Consider the following 15514-nt stretch of genomic DNA (forward strand, 5'->3'; position numbering starts at 1 on the left):
TCTCCAGGAATGTGCCCACTATTTCTTTATCCCGTTCCCCTTCTGCCTGTAGAAGCCTTCCATTTTGTACACCTCCTCAGAGCTCCTTTCTACTTACTAGATGGGATGCTACCCAATGCAAGAATTGTTGAATAAAGCCAACATGATCCTCAAATTTTTTCAGTTGAATGTTGTTACTTAACATAAGGATACAAAAATCACCAAGGTTTGTTGCTGGTTTTTAATATTCTTAAAAGCAACTTAATGATTTCAATATAATTTTAAACCCTGAAATATAAGCGGAGGATTCTTAATAATTTTGTACTCTGTAAATCTTGAAAACTCCTTTATGACTTTAAATGTTTACTTATTTTTTGGAATGAAGAGGAGTAAGAAATATTCCTCTGATAATCATATTTTACCCTTCACTCTAAATATAAAAGTATAAAGCCCTCTCACAGGGCTAGATGTAGATTTCTACAAACCCTAACTGCAGAAAAGATTATTATGTCTTGCATTGTTGAAACTAAAAATAATATTGCAATGTAAAATAAGTTTGAGGACATCTAAGTTCTGATTTTCCTCATGATGACATCAGTGCTTTTTAAAAATACCAAATGTCCCTGCTTTGCCGGAGACTTAGGCATGTATATAGTCTACCTGTCAAGTAATCCAGCACTAGATTTTCTTGGCTTGAACTTTTCTCATTTCAGCTAATTTATTTTTATATTATTTATTTCTGACTAATTTTAACTGTAGTGATCAAAATTGATCAAATGGTCAAAAGAACTTATGAGTATGGACCCAAGAGTGAGACTGCTTGCATTCAAATCAGGTTCTACCACTAACTGGCTGTGTGATCTTGAGCAACTTACTTAACCTGGGTGTCAGCTTCAGAATCTATAAAATGGACATCATAATAAGTCATTACCCAAATCAGGGTTTTATGAAGTTTAAGTGAGTTAATATATGTAAATGCCTAAAATAATTCTCAACATATAGTAAATATTATATCTAAGTGTTAGCTATTATTACTCTCCCAATACGTTCTTTTTCAAGCCATTCGTTTTTTGACCTTTTCTTTTGTGAACCAAATCATTTGTCTCCTCTTTTGACCCAAATTCCTCCATTCTCAATCTCTTCCTGCACTTCAAGACTTCAAATAAAAAGAAAAAAAATCAAAAAAGAACAGTACAAAAAAATAAGAAAAAGAAAAAAGAACATCAGAAGATTACTGAAGAAGAATATGCAACTGAGTGGGAACTTAACTTGACTGCTAGTAATCAGACTGACATATATATCCAAATGGTGACTGGGATTTTCAATTCATAAACCTAATGTCTCCCGTTCTGGCCTTTTTTCTATAATCACATATCTCTTCCTTACTATTCTAACTAGCCCTGCTTTACAGAGAGGTCAAAAAAGTCCTCCAAGGGCAAATAAGGGAAATCAGAAAATACCTACTTGAAATAGTAGTGTGATAGTTTTCCTATTCCCCCACTTTACAACCACAATCTAATACAGAGAGCAGTGTATCTTCACCTACCAGGAAGCAATGAGACTCAATCTCAAGTTGAGACATGTTTGCAATCCTTGTTTATGTGCAAACTTCTCTTTTTCTCCCTTAATCAAGAAACTGAGGACTTAATGATGAATCCAAACTAAGACTGTTTCTTCCCTAAATGCTAATCTTATTATTATCTCTATAGTCTAGAATCCAGGAATTGTGGTAAACCAAGGACATACTTTAGTCAGCAATTAGATTTTGCTGATTTGCAAAGCTTCAAAGAGCTCAACACTACCTCATAATCACTGTATAAAAAACAAAAATCCTCTGATTGCAAATTCGATTTGTAACCACGATACCAAAGACAGATCCTTGGTCATTAAAACTTTGGAGATCATATTCTGAAAATATGGAAAATATGAATTTTTTATTCTGCTCCAGCAAGAAGCATAAAGAACTTCTTACCAGAGGAAGTAACACTGTACAAGGAGGAGGCAGTAGAAGGAAGATGAAGGAGGACTTCAACTGCCTCCATTTTGACCTCATTTATACTTTCTAATTGCTTAAGTTTGTCTTTCCAACTTATCTCTTAACTCAGGCAAAAGACCAGCAAGCATCCTTGATGGGAACTGAAACTACCCCCTCAAGCAACGATGACTGCTAGATGCCAACAGGACCCTGTGTGAATGACACCAAGACAATGGTTGACCTGACCTTTACTGTCCACCGACCTTTGTCCCACATTTTCCTTATATAAACCTAGAAGTATTTTCGGCACTTTAGAGACAGTCTTTGAGACATTAGTCTACTGTCTTCCAGGTGTTGACCTCACTGAAACAAATTTCATTTTATTTCACTACCACTCAGTCTCTGCCTTTGGATTTTGTCAGTGGGGAGTGGCCAAACCTGGTCTGCTTGGGACCCCTAGAGCCAGGTGCTCTTGTACCCCAGTTACAAAGAACAGAATAGGTATTAGAAATTGGATAATACAGGGTTGAAGCAAAGGAGCATATCCAAGCCGTCATCAATTAAACTCCTTCCTCTCCAACTTCTCAATGAATATGTAAGTAGATTTCAGTTTTCAGAGATGGCTTCCCTCCTCACTCACTACCTTCCTTTCCATCTGAGGCTACATGTAGGAGCAGCATCCAGACTTCATGTACACATCCAAAGAGATTAAAGTTCAATGAAAAAAACAAATGCATTCGAAATAAACACTTTAGACAAATGAAGGGCTCCATGCATCATAGATACAAAAGATAAGCTGGAAAGCTAAGGAAATTGGTCTAGAGTAGATATCCAAGAAAGTTCAATTCTACTATATCCTGTCTTTTGGAACCACATCACTACGTCAAGCCTGATGATTAAAAAAATATCAACTGTAAAGAACTAATAACCCGTCTACAGTTATGTGCAACCTCTAATTCAAATATGACATTCGGGAGCCACACTTGAAATCATTATTACTCAAAAGAATAACTGTGTGTGACTGGATGCCTTCAGTATAGTAGTTTCATGTGGAAATCAGATGTTTCAATAACTGCATGACATTAAGTCAAAGAGCCAAAGGGCTAGAGAGCAGAGATCTGAACATCATGCCCATCCCACATTCAAATCAGGCCTCAAATCTATTAACTAAAGAAAATAAGTTCTGAAATCAAGAGTTATACTACTAGCTCAGAAGAGTAATTTCTCCAAAAATATAGGAAGCTTATTGCATCTAGATTCTGGATCAGGGCTCAAGGGAGAATAGCATTCTCTTTTAAATATTAAATTCTCTGGGAAATGTGCCTCTATGCCTCTTTGAGAGTCTCAAAAGAGCAGTTTGTTCTAACAATCAACCTGTTCTGATAATAATCTAATAATAGCACCATAAAGCCATTCTCACTGCTGACATCCAGCCTAACCTGCTTGGTTGCTACACATGCTATACTGATTGTTAAATATTTTTAATATCACCTTTATTTGTTTGTTTATTCGTTTATTTTTTGAGCAGCAGGCAAAAGTTTATTAGAGTATAATATCAGAAAGTAAGAATAGTATGAGAGTTCTCTTTACAGAGGGGGGCATTGGAAAGTGAATGCCCCCAATATCACCTTTATTTAAACTAAAATTTTCCCTGTGTTACAAATGAGACAGAAAGAGGAATAAGGAATTTAGGTGGCTGGCTCAAGAGCATGTAATAAGTCTCTTGAGCTGGCATGGAAGGTTTAATAATATTCCCTCATATTTAAGGAGGACCTCAGATCTTTCAGAATATTTTCATAGCAGTTCTTTGACTTTCAGAACAACTCAGAAAGAGAGGGAGTGGGGCAAACACAAACTCCACTTTAACAAATGAAGAGTGAATTACAGAAGGCTTAAATGATCTGCCCATGGTCAATGTAATATAATGGAGGCCAGCCAGGATCCAGGAAGCATTCAGTACATTTGACCTCCCAGCCTTGAGCCAAAACACCAAAGTGGAGTAGACCAGAGCAAGCAAAGCTTGAGATAAGCAAGCAAAACTCAGCTTATCACTTCTAGTTTCTAACTCTTCTCTCTTTTTCCTGTCACTGTTCATTCCATAAGAACTGTCAGAACAAGACTGATTTCAAACAATTGAAACAGAAGGAAAGAAGAGGAAGACTTCCGTAAATATACAAACCTTGATTCTCAGTCACTAGTTTTTCCTTTTTCTGGCTGACTGAGGTTCCACATGTACTGGATTGTAGTTATAGGATGAGGGAAAAGTTTAAAATTCAGAAAAACTTTAAAATAAGCTCTGTTGAAATGACTGTGAAAAACACACCAGTTTTTATTTTGGCAGATATAGAAATTTCCAAACATACTTTCAAAGGCCACCTAAGGTACAGGAGCAAAGATACCTAATATAAATAAAATTAACTAGAACACTCATTTCAATGATTTATAATCATAGAAGCAAAATGTAAATTATAATACTTAAACATGGTAATAAAAATAGAAATACTGAATAATGGAGGCACTAGTCTTATCTGTAATTGCTAGAATTTTTAAAAACTTTTTTCTTTAAAACTTAAAATTTATGGGGCACCTGGGTGGCTCAGTTGGTTAAGCGTCTGACTCTTAGGTTTCTGCTCAGGTCATGATGTCGTGGTTTCATGACTTGGAGCCCAGAGTAGGGCCCTGCACTGACAGTGTGGAGTCTACTTGGGATTCTCTCTCTCTCTCCCTCTCTCTTTGCCACTCCCCTGCTCAGCTGTCTCTGTCTCTCTTGAAGTAAATAAACTTAAAAAAAAATTTTAAATTAAAGTTCCTATGGTTATTATTTTCTAATATGTACTGAAAACTAGATGTTAACATGTCTTTCATTTCAGAAAAATGAAACTAGAAATAGCATTTGAATGAATAATGCTGTTCAATAATACCAAGTGCTGTGAAAAGGAAATAAAGTCTCCATGATTTAACACATGTTCACAATCCAACTTAATCTTTTTTATAACCTTCAAAGAAAGGATTTTGATCAGTCATTTGTAAAGTTAAATTTATTTATTTATTTTAATGATTATTTATTTATTTATTTATTTTAAAATTTTTAACGCTTATTTATCATTGAGAGACAGAGAGACACAGAGCGTGAGCAGGGGAGGGGCAGAGAGAGGGGGAAGCACAGAATCTGAAGCAGGCTCCAGGCTCTGAGCTGTCAGCACAGACCCTGACGTGGGGCTTGAACTCACAAACCACTAGACCATGACCTGAGCCGAAGTCGGACGCCCAACCAACTGAGCCACCCAGGTGCCGCTTAATGTTTGTTTTTGTGAGAGAGACAGAGACAGACAGAGACAGAGACAGAGTGTGAGCGGGCAAGGGATAGAGAGAGAGGGACACACAGAATCTGAAGCAGGCTCCAGGCTCTGAGCTGTCAGCACAGAGCCTGACACGAGGCTCGAACTCATGGACCACGAGATCATGACCTGAGCCAAAGTCGCAGGCTTAACCAGGCGGCCCTGTAAGATTAAATTTAAAAGATACAGGGCGCCTGGGTGGCTCAGTTGGTTAAGCATCTGACTTTGGCTGAGGTCATGATCCCACAGTTCCTAAGTTTGAGCCCCATGTCAGGCTCTGGACTGACAGCTCTCTCCCTGCCCCTCCTCCATTCACAATCTGCCTCTCTCTCAAATATAACTAAACATTAAAATGAAAAAATTAAATATTAAAAGACAGTGGGGTGCCTGGGTGGCTCAGTCAGTTAAGTGTCCAACTTAGGCTCAGGTCATGATCTCACAGTTTGTGAATTGATGTCTCTGCATCAGCACAGAGCCTGCTTTGGATCCTCTGTCTCCCTCTCTCTCTGCCCCTCCCCTGCTTGTGCTCTCTCTCTCTCTCTCTCTCTCCCGCTCTAAAAAATAAATAAGCATTAAAAATTTTTTTTAATTTAGAAGACAGAAAATTTATTCATTCATTCATTCATTCATTCATTCATTTATTACCTATTTTTATTTTAGGTGTTTTTATTACAGCACAGGGATGGGAACCATGGGCAGAAAGAACTGCCTAAAAGAAAATTTAAACAGTAATGTACAAAATCATACATTTTATAATCTGGAATCTTTACTAAAATTTCTTTTCTATAAAAATGAAGATAATCATGGCATTTTCCACATAGTATTTTTCTGTAAACTACATATTAAGTGCCTGAGGATTACATGTCAAGTGCTCAGGTCTATATATGGTACATAGCAAATAATCAATACTTGCTAGCTAATGTTAGCTAACCAGCACTGTCATACCAGTGTAACATACTGAAATATTTCGATACCAGTTGGCAAACAGCTGTTGCTCCAACTCCCTAAGATCCTTACCATGGCTCTGGTACCCCTCTTAACCCACCAGAACTCCCACCACCACTACTACCACATGCTATCTCATGCTACAGACACTAACAAGTTAATTGGAGGCTTTCACAACCTGTGCTATTTATTAGTACCTCTATAGTTGTGTTGCTAAATATTTTGAATATTACTCCTGATCATTTTTACTACTTATTGAAATTGGATCAGCCAACCAGGAGTCAAGAAGAGCTAAACAGAGGTGCCGGGGTGGTTCAAGTCAGTTAAGCGTCCCACTTTAGCTCGGGTCATGATCTCATGGTTTGTGGGTTGGAGCCTTGTATCAGGCTCTGTGCTGACAGCTCAGAGCCTCCTGCTTCGGAATCTGTCTCTCCCTCTCTCTCTCAAAAATAAATAAACATTTTTTTTAAAAAGAGCTAAATAAACACTGGATAAGGCAGAACCATAAAAAAAAGACTATATATCTAGGTGGAAAGGTAAGGCTGAGTGTCCTTGGTTTCAGAGTGTGATATTCTACCTGGAAAGTCCCTGAGACCTGTCATCCAAGAGCAAGCCTGTCGTCCCAACCAGGAAGATAGATGATTATCTATAGTCATAGTGTCTCCAACAGCTATCCAGATTTTTGTTGTCTTTTGAGGCCTACATGCTCAACACATCTGTCCCCATTCCTCTCCACATCATACCACATATGCAGATCTCAAGGGCTTTAGATATTCTGATATGTGGAATTTTTTTTTACCACTCTTTTATAGCTACATATTTAAATAACTGTTGAGGGGTGCCTGGGTGGCTCAGTCGGTTAAACGTTGGACTTCAGCTCAGATCATGATCTCATGGTCATAGGTTCAGGCCCTGGATCGGGCTCTGTGCGGACAGCCCAGAGCCTGCAGCCTGCTTCAGATTCTGGGTCTCCTTCCTTCTCTGCCCCTCCCCCACTTGCGTTCTGTCTCTGTCTCTCTGTCTCTCTCTCTCTCAAAAATAAATAAACATTAAAAATGTGTTTTAGGGGTGCCTGGATGGCTCAGTCGGTTAGGCGGCCGACTTCAGCTCAGGTCATGATCTCACGGTCTGTGAGTTCGAGCCCCGCGTCGGGCTCTGTGCTGACAGCTCAGAGCCTGGAGCCTATTTCAGATTTTGTGTCTCCCTCTCTCTGACCCTCCCCTGTTCATGCTCTGTCTCTCCCTATCTCAAAAATAAATAAAATGTTAAAAAAATAATTTAAAAAATGTGTTTTAATTAAAAAATAAAAAAATAACTTGATATGATAAAACTGCAGTGAACATCTGTTGTTAAATATCACTGTATACATCTTTACTTCCTCTCTTAAATAAAATAACTGAATTTAGTATATGATACAGATGGGGCTTAAAATCAGAAAAAAAGCATGTTATTAAGTAAATAATGTTGGCATAAGGAGCTAGTCATTTGGAAAAAATTTTTATTTAATCCTTACTTCATTTTTTACATAAAAACAAACACTAGGGATGACTGGGTGGCTCAGTCAGTTAAGCATCAGACTCTTGATTTCGGCTCTGGTCATGATCACATGGTCATGGGATAGAGCCCCACGTCAGGCTCTGCACTGAGCATGGAGCCTACTTGGGATTCCTTCTCTTGCTCTGTCTCTGCCCCTCCCCTGTTCACACACACATGCATTCATGTATGTGCTGTCTCTCTCAAAATAAATAAACTTAAAAAAAAAGTTGTCAGTGCCTTAAAATAAATAAATAAAATATGAAAAAAATCAACATAAAAATCATCAATATAAAAAACATTGTAGTAGAAAACATGATCAAATGTTTTTATCTTAGAATAGAGAAGGCATTTCTAAACACCACAAAAATTTTTGAAGCCAAAGAGGAAAAGACTAACCAACTGGCATGTAAAACTACTTATGGGTGTGTGGGGTATGTATATTTGTGTGTATGTGTAAGACAGAATTGTGGAGGATTATTCTTTTTTGTTGTTGTTTTTACATTGTACTTTCTCTCTCTCTCTCTCTCTCTCTCTCTCTCTCTCTCTCTCCCTCTTTTTAATAATTTCTATTTAGGGGCCCCTGGGTGGCTGAGTTGGTTAAGTGTCTGACTTCAGCTCCGGTAATGATCTTGCAGTTTGTGGGTTCAAGCCCTACATTGAGCTTTTTCTGCTGTTAGCACAGAGCCTGCTTCAGATCCTCTCTACCTCCCAGCCCACCCCTCCCTTGCTGAAGCACACATTCTCTCTCTCTCATAATAATAATAATAATAATAATAATAACAATTTCTATTTAAAATTTAGTTGGTTAACATACAGTGCAATATTGGTTTCAGAAGTAGATGATTTTTCTTAAAAAAATCACAAATAAGGTTAAAAGACAAATCTAAAACCGAGAAATAAACTATTAGCAATACTTGACAGAAAAAAAAATGTCCTAATTCCCAAACTTATAAACATAATTTTTCCTAGTTGTTTTAAGCAAAAATGAATATTTAAAAAATAGAAACAACTCAGGTTGCAAGTAAAAGAAATACGAATGGTCAATAAACATTGGAAAGCTGATCAGCCTTACTCATAATTAATTGCCAAATATCGGGGCGCCTGCGTGGCTCACTTGGTTAAGTGTCCAACTTCAGCTCAGGTCATGTCTCATGGTTCGTGGGTTTGAGCCCCGCATTGGGCTCTTTGCTGACAGCTCAGAGTCTAGAGCCTGCTTCGGATTCTGTGTCTCCCTCTCTCTCTGCCCCTCCCCCCCCTCACACTGTCTCTCTGACAAGAATAAATAAACATTAAAAATAATAATAATAATTGCCAAATATTAAAAATCTAATAAGACCCACTGTTGGTATGGTATAGTAGGAGGAAAAGCCATTAAAAGCATTATGAAGATCAGTTTGACAATGCTTATCAAAATTTAAATACACATACCCTTTGATAAAGTAATTTTTCTTCTCAAAATTTATTCTACAGATATAATAATACAAGTATAATGGTTATTTGTGAAACAAAAACTGAAAATATTCCAAAGACCGATCAATAGGGGACTGGATTAAATAAAGCATGATATATTCAGGGGTACCTGGATGGCTCAGCTGGTTAAGCATCCAACTCTTAATTTCAGCTCAGGTAGTGATCTCTCAGTTCGTGGGTTTGGGACCCACATGGCAGTGCGGAGCCTACTTGGGATTCTCTCTCTCTCTCTCCCTTTCTCTGTCCTTCCCCCACTTGTTCTCTCCCTCTCAAAATAAATAAACAAAAACTTAAAAAAGAAAAAGCATGGTACATTCATACATTAGAATATAACACAGGTTGTTTAAAAAAAATAAGAAAGATCTATGTATTGATATAGAAAACAGTCTCGCGATAACGGTAAAAGAAAGGTTCCAATCTTATAGAATAGTACTGGAAAAAGCATATGGGGCACCTGGGTGGCTCAGTCAGTTAAGTGTATGACTCTCAATTTCAGCTCAGGTCATGATCTCTTGGTTTGTGGGTTCAAGCCCCATGTCAGGCTCTGTGCTAACAGTGTGCAGCCTGTTTGGGATTCTCTCTCTCTGGCCCTACCATTTGTGCTCTCTCTCTCTCAAAATAAATAAATAAACTTAAAAAAAAAAAAGCATACATAAGAAACAGCTAATAGTGATTAGTGATTGTTTTTAGGGAGTGGAAGTATTGCACTGTATAAGAGTTTGTATTATTATAGTCATTATAATATTTTTAATGTTTTTTTAACGTTTATTCATTAAAAAAAATTTTTTTTAACGTTTATTCATCTTTGAGAAACAGAGAGACAGAGCATGAGCAGGGAAGGGGCAGAGAGGGAGACACAGAATCCAAAGCAGTCTCCAGGCTCCGAGCTGTCAGCACAGAGTGCGACACAGGGGCTTGAACTCGTGAACCACAAGATTGTGACCTGAGCCGAAGTCGGACGCCCAACCGACTGAACCACCCAGGCACCCCAATATTTTTGAGAGCCAGAGACAGAGTGCAAACAGGGGAGGGGCAGAGAGAGAGAGGGAGAGACAGAATCTAAAGCAGGATCCAGGCCCTGAGCTAACAGCACAGAGCCTGATGCAGGACACAAACCCACGAACGGTGAGATCATGACCCGAGCCAAAGTCAGACACTTAACCGACTGAGCCACCCAGGCATTCAAATGTTTGTTTCTTTTCTTTTTTTAATTTTTTTTTAATGTTTATTTATTTCTGAGGCAGAGAGAGACAGAGCATGAGTGGGGGAGGGTCAGAGAGAGAGGGAGACACAGAATCAGAAGCAGGCTCCAGGCTCTGAGCTGGCAGCACAGAGCCCGACGCGGGGCTTGAACTCACAAACCGTGAGATCATGACCTGAGCCGAAGTCGGTGGCTCAACCGACTGAGCCATCCAGGCGCCCCTCAAATGTTTGTTTCTTTATAAAGGCACAGTGGCCTCTTGTTTTTTCCAACATTATAAAAAAATATTTGAAAGAAAAAAACAATTTCCAGAAGTAGAATTGTTAAAGGGAATGTATGTTATTCATAATTGTACATTTAGACCATTCCTTACCTTCTCCTACTGTAAAATACTTTTTTTTTGAGTTGGGATATTAATGATTTCTTATATAACTGAGTGTAGGAAGATGAAAAATTTATGTTACTTAATCAATGTCATAATATTATCTAAACCAAATTAAGTATTTAGTAGAAAATTAATTTGTCAGAAATGAAATATACCCACTCCTCTTACCTGCCATGGATCCAGCCATCAATCTGTGCACATGACCAGAAACTCCCAGTTTTGTAGTAATTACCTAGAAACCAAAATACCAAATTAAATGGAATATTTTAAAAATACTTCTCATTTCACTGTTTAATAATGAAGAAATTTCAAAAAAGAGTTACACAACTAGTAAAAAGAAAATTAGTAAATGAAGTGACCACAATTGTAACACATCATAAGGTCAGGTATATCCTATGTAGCTTTTATGCCAATTCTGCTCTTTTACAATCTAACTTAGAATTGTCAAATATACTATATTGCACATTCATGACCACATATACTTAAAGTGTGAGTGGCAGTAGTACAAATAAAATGCCACTACAATGAAGTCTTGACATACTGATGACACCAATTCTGACTGATTAGCTTGGAATGTTGTTCTCATCTCTATTGCTTACTTTTCCTTTTAAGACACCCTATGAAATTTAGCATACTTAACCATTCTGTGTCACTTTCACTCCCACAGAAAAGAGAACGTCAATCAATGAGTAGGATGGGAAAAGTTGTTAATTGATTGCATTACTCAAAAACAGACTTTCACAATATGATTTCACTATTTTATTTGTAAGAAATCCAAAGCTACAATGTTCCTTTCCTACAACTGAGAAACAAAAAGCACATTAAAAAGCTATTAATATTTTCTGTATTTATTATTACCTATTTGAAGTATATTTTGGCTCTTCTTCGTAAATGTATACATAAACAATTTGCTCAAAAATGACTAACAACTGGGGCGCCTGGGTGGCTCAGTAAGTTGAGCGTCTGACTTCGGCTCAGGTCATGATCTCACGGTTCGTGAGTTTGAGCCCTGCGTTGGGCTCTGTGCTGACAGCTCAGAGCCTAGAGCCTGCTTCAGATTCTGTGGCTCGCTCTCTCTCTGCCTCTCCCTTGCTCATGCTCTCTCTCTGTCTCAAAAATAAATAAAACATTAAAAAAAAATTTTTTTAAATGACTAACAATGCAGGACTAGATAACTCCAAAACCAAGTTACATTTAAAAATTTAGGGGAGGGGCGCCTGGGTGGCGCAGTCGGTTAAGCGTCCGACTTCAGCCAGGTCACGATCTCGCAGTCTGTGAGTTCGAGCCCCACATCAGGCTCTGGGCTGATGGCTCGGAGCCTGGAGCCTGTTTCCGATTCTGTGTCTCCCTCTCTCTCTGCCCCTCCCCCGTTCACACTCTGTCTCTCTCTGTCCCAAAAATAAATAAAAAACGTTGAAAAAAAAATTAAAAAAAAAAAAAAATTTAGGGGAGCCTGGGTGGCTTAGTCAGTTAAGCATCTGACTTTGGCTCAGGTCATGATCTCACTGTTCATGGGTTCGAGCTCCACATGGGGCTCTGTGCTGACAGCTCAGAGCCTGGAGCCTGCTTCTGATTCTTTGTCTCCCTCTCTCTCTTGCTCCTCCCCCACTTATGCTCTGTCTCTCTCTCTCAAAAATAAGTAAACATTAAAAAAAAAATTTAAACTATCACAAGTCTTCTTCCTTCAAAAAGGCATTACTTTACCCATTCATCCAAAGTAACTTTAAAGGCCAAAGCAAATGCCTGTCAACTAAGTATGATATTCAAACACAAAAGGAAAAGAAGATAAAAGTTCAAATACCGTTTTATAATGCTCAAATGCCATAAACTGGATTGCACCATAGGGAAAGATTCGAATCATCATTGCACCATTCCCTTTATACAATCCAAGGTATCCTTCCTTTTGGGGAACAGCACGCAATGCAGAAAATACTCCTATTTTTAGAAACATGTTTAGAAGAAAAATACTATTAAAACAGAGAAAACTAAATTCAAATTTTCATGACAATCACAGAAAAGATTACTATATCATCATTCATGATACAATTTTGCATGAGGAATTAAATGAGTTGTAATTTATGTTTAATAGTTAAACCTACTTAAAATATATAAGTCCAAATTACATAAACATACCTCATATAAAAATATAAAACATATTATAGCAAAAACAGCTATAAATTGTAGTAGATTATAATTATCACAAATTATATTTTACAGAAATTTAGAAAATCTAACAGAAATATATTCAACGACCAGATATTACACTGCAGATGGTTGACTCTGAAAGGATGAAGGAAGGTTTCCCAGACTGACCTAGATACATGTGTGGTTTGTTTATATAAGGAAACTGCTAAATAAAAGAAAAAAATTTCAAAACTACCTATTATAACTATTTAAATTTGGGGGGAATTTTCATTGTTAGAACACTTTAATTAGGAAGAGTGATAAACAAAGGCCTGAGTTCTGATCCTGTACATTTATATAAATATATATACACATACATATATATATATATATATATATATATATATATATATATAATTTACTCTACTAATGTCAATACTAGTCCTATTTGCTGTACAGACTTCTCATAAACACATCACTCCTTGTATTATTAAACTATTTAAATTCAGGTTCTTTTCCAAATTTTTCAAACAAAAATTTGATCAAATATAAAAATAAATCAGTTTGAATTTTTAGAATGCAAATAACCCTTTGATCTCTTCCTCCAAATTAAAGTTGTAGGTACTTATTAACATTAAAAAAAGATGTCCTAAAAGCATTTTTTAATAAGTAGATATCTAAATGAACTAATAGCTTATTAAAAAGAATTCTATATTATATATATTATATATACCTATATATATGTATAATATATAATATGCATGTAAAATTCTTCCCAAACACATGAAATATTAAACTAAATATACTTCCCCACACCCAAAAAAATTGTTCTTAAAGACGCCCTCTTGCCAAAAGAAGGGGCAAAGGTTAAGCCCTGTTTAATTTGTTTCAAATGTGTTCGTAACAGTTTAAGGATAATCAAATTTAGAACAATAGCTACCTTGTAGAGACAGGAAGGCTGTTGATGAGGGAGAAGTAGAGGTTTCAAATGTACCAGTAATGTTTATTTCTGAATCTCTGTGTGGGTCCACATATGTTTTCTACATTAGTCTTCAAAACTCTTTAATTACCACAAATATTTTGTTAAAACAGATTTTAACAGAAACTACTAGTAGAAGTGAAATAGATACAGCAATTTCAAAAAACGAAATCCAGAAAACAAAGTGGGGGAGGTTGCTGGGGAGGATGGAATACAAGAAAACACAATAAACAAAACATTATGATGGTGAGTGAAAAAAATCAGTGATCACAAAAAAAAAAAAAAAACCTAAAACAAAAAATAACAGAAATACAGAAATTCCACTATTAAAAGCCAAAGATCCTCAAATTCTGTTAGAAGTCCATATCTAACATATGCTTTTTACAAAACTCTTACCTAAAACAAAGTAACAGAGAAAGGAAGAGCGAGAATGAATGTTGTATGTTTTCAAATGGCTTTTAAATATACACTGAGATGATTATAGTGTTGTTTTTCTCCTTTAACCTATAGTCTGTACTATTTTTACTTTGGCATATTTTTACTTTATGGTATAACACTGGACTAATTCTTACACATCTACAAGCATGTTTGGAAAGACTATTCTCTGTAGGGGGGTACAAAGTTTTCTGTGTATCTTTTATATCAAGCTTGTGTTATTTAAATCCTTCCCTGCATCTTTACCTATTTTATCAAGCTAGGATTAGAAGGAACTAACATTTGGTAAAATATAGCATATGCTTGTGTATATATACATTAGTTCTGAAAGGAAATGGAAGTAACTGGTAAAAATGTTAATTCCAAGGAAGAAATAAGGGAGGGAACAAGATGTTTTTATACATGTTGAATTATAAACTTGTGAAAACATCACACATTCAAAAAACTAAAAATAAAAATTTTAAAAGCAACGAAATTAAAAGTAAAAATTTTTAAAGAATCCTATTATGACTCATCTACCTATTTTTATTTTTTATAAATAAATAAATAAATAAATAAATAACAATTATCAGAGAATACTATGAAAAATTGTATGCCAACAAACTGGACAACCTGGAAGAAATGGACAAACTCCTAGACACTCACACATTACCAAAACTCAAACAGGAAGAAACAGAAAATTTGAATAGACCCATAACTAGTGAAGAATTGAATCAGTTATCAAAAATCTCCCAACAAATAAGAGTCTTGGGCCAGACAACTTCCCAGGGGAATTCTACCAGACGTTTAAAACAGAGTTAATAGTTATCCTTCTCAAGCTGTCTCAAAAAATAGAAATAGAAGGAAAACTTCCGGACTCATTCTATGAAGCCAGCATTACCTTCATTCCTAAACCAGACAAAGATCCCACAAAAAAGGAGAATTACAGGCCAATATCCCCGATGAACATGGATGCAAACATTCTCAACAAGATACTAGCAAATCAAATTCAACAACATATAAAAAGAATTATTCACCATGATCAAGTGGGATTCACTCCTGGGCTGCAGGGCTGGTTCAATATTTGCAAATCAACCAATGTGATACATAACATTAATAAAAGAAAGGTAAGAACCATATGATCCTGTCAATAGATACAGAAAAAGCA

At 36.5% G+C, this 15514-nt stretch overlaps 1 protein-coding gene across 1 annotated transcript in view; it reads right to left on the bottom strand.

The window, feature by feature from the left end:
• Positions 1-15514, bottom strand: part of SLC25A16 (solute carrier family 25 member 16) — a 51032-nt gene that overhangs the window by 22793 nt on the left and 12725 nt on the right. The window contains exons 3-4 of the mRNA XM_049645155.1: positions 12631-12764; positions 10998-11061 (exon numbers count right to left, since the gene is read on the bottom strand). Coding sequence (XP_049501112.1) covers positions 10998-11061; positions 12631-12764 — 198 coding nt within the window. The remainder of the gene's footprint in view (positions 1-10997; positions 11062-12630; positions 12765-15514) is intronic.

Source organism: Panthera uncia, chromosome D2 (genome assembly GCF_023721935.1).
Source record: "Panthera uncia isolate 11264 chromosome D2, Puncia_PCG_1.0, whole genome shotgun sequence".
Taxonomy (NCBI): Eukaryota; Metazoa; Chordata; class Mammalia; order Carnivora; family Felidae; genus Panthera; species Panthera uncia.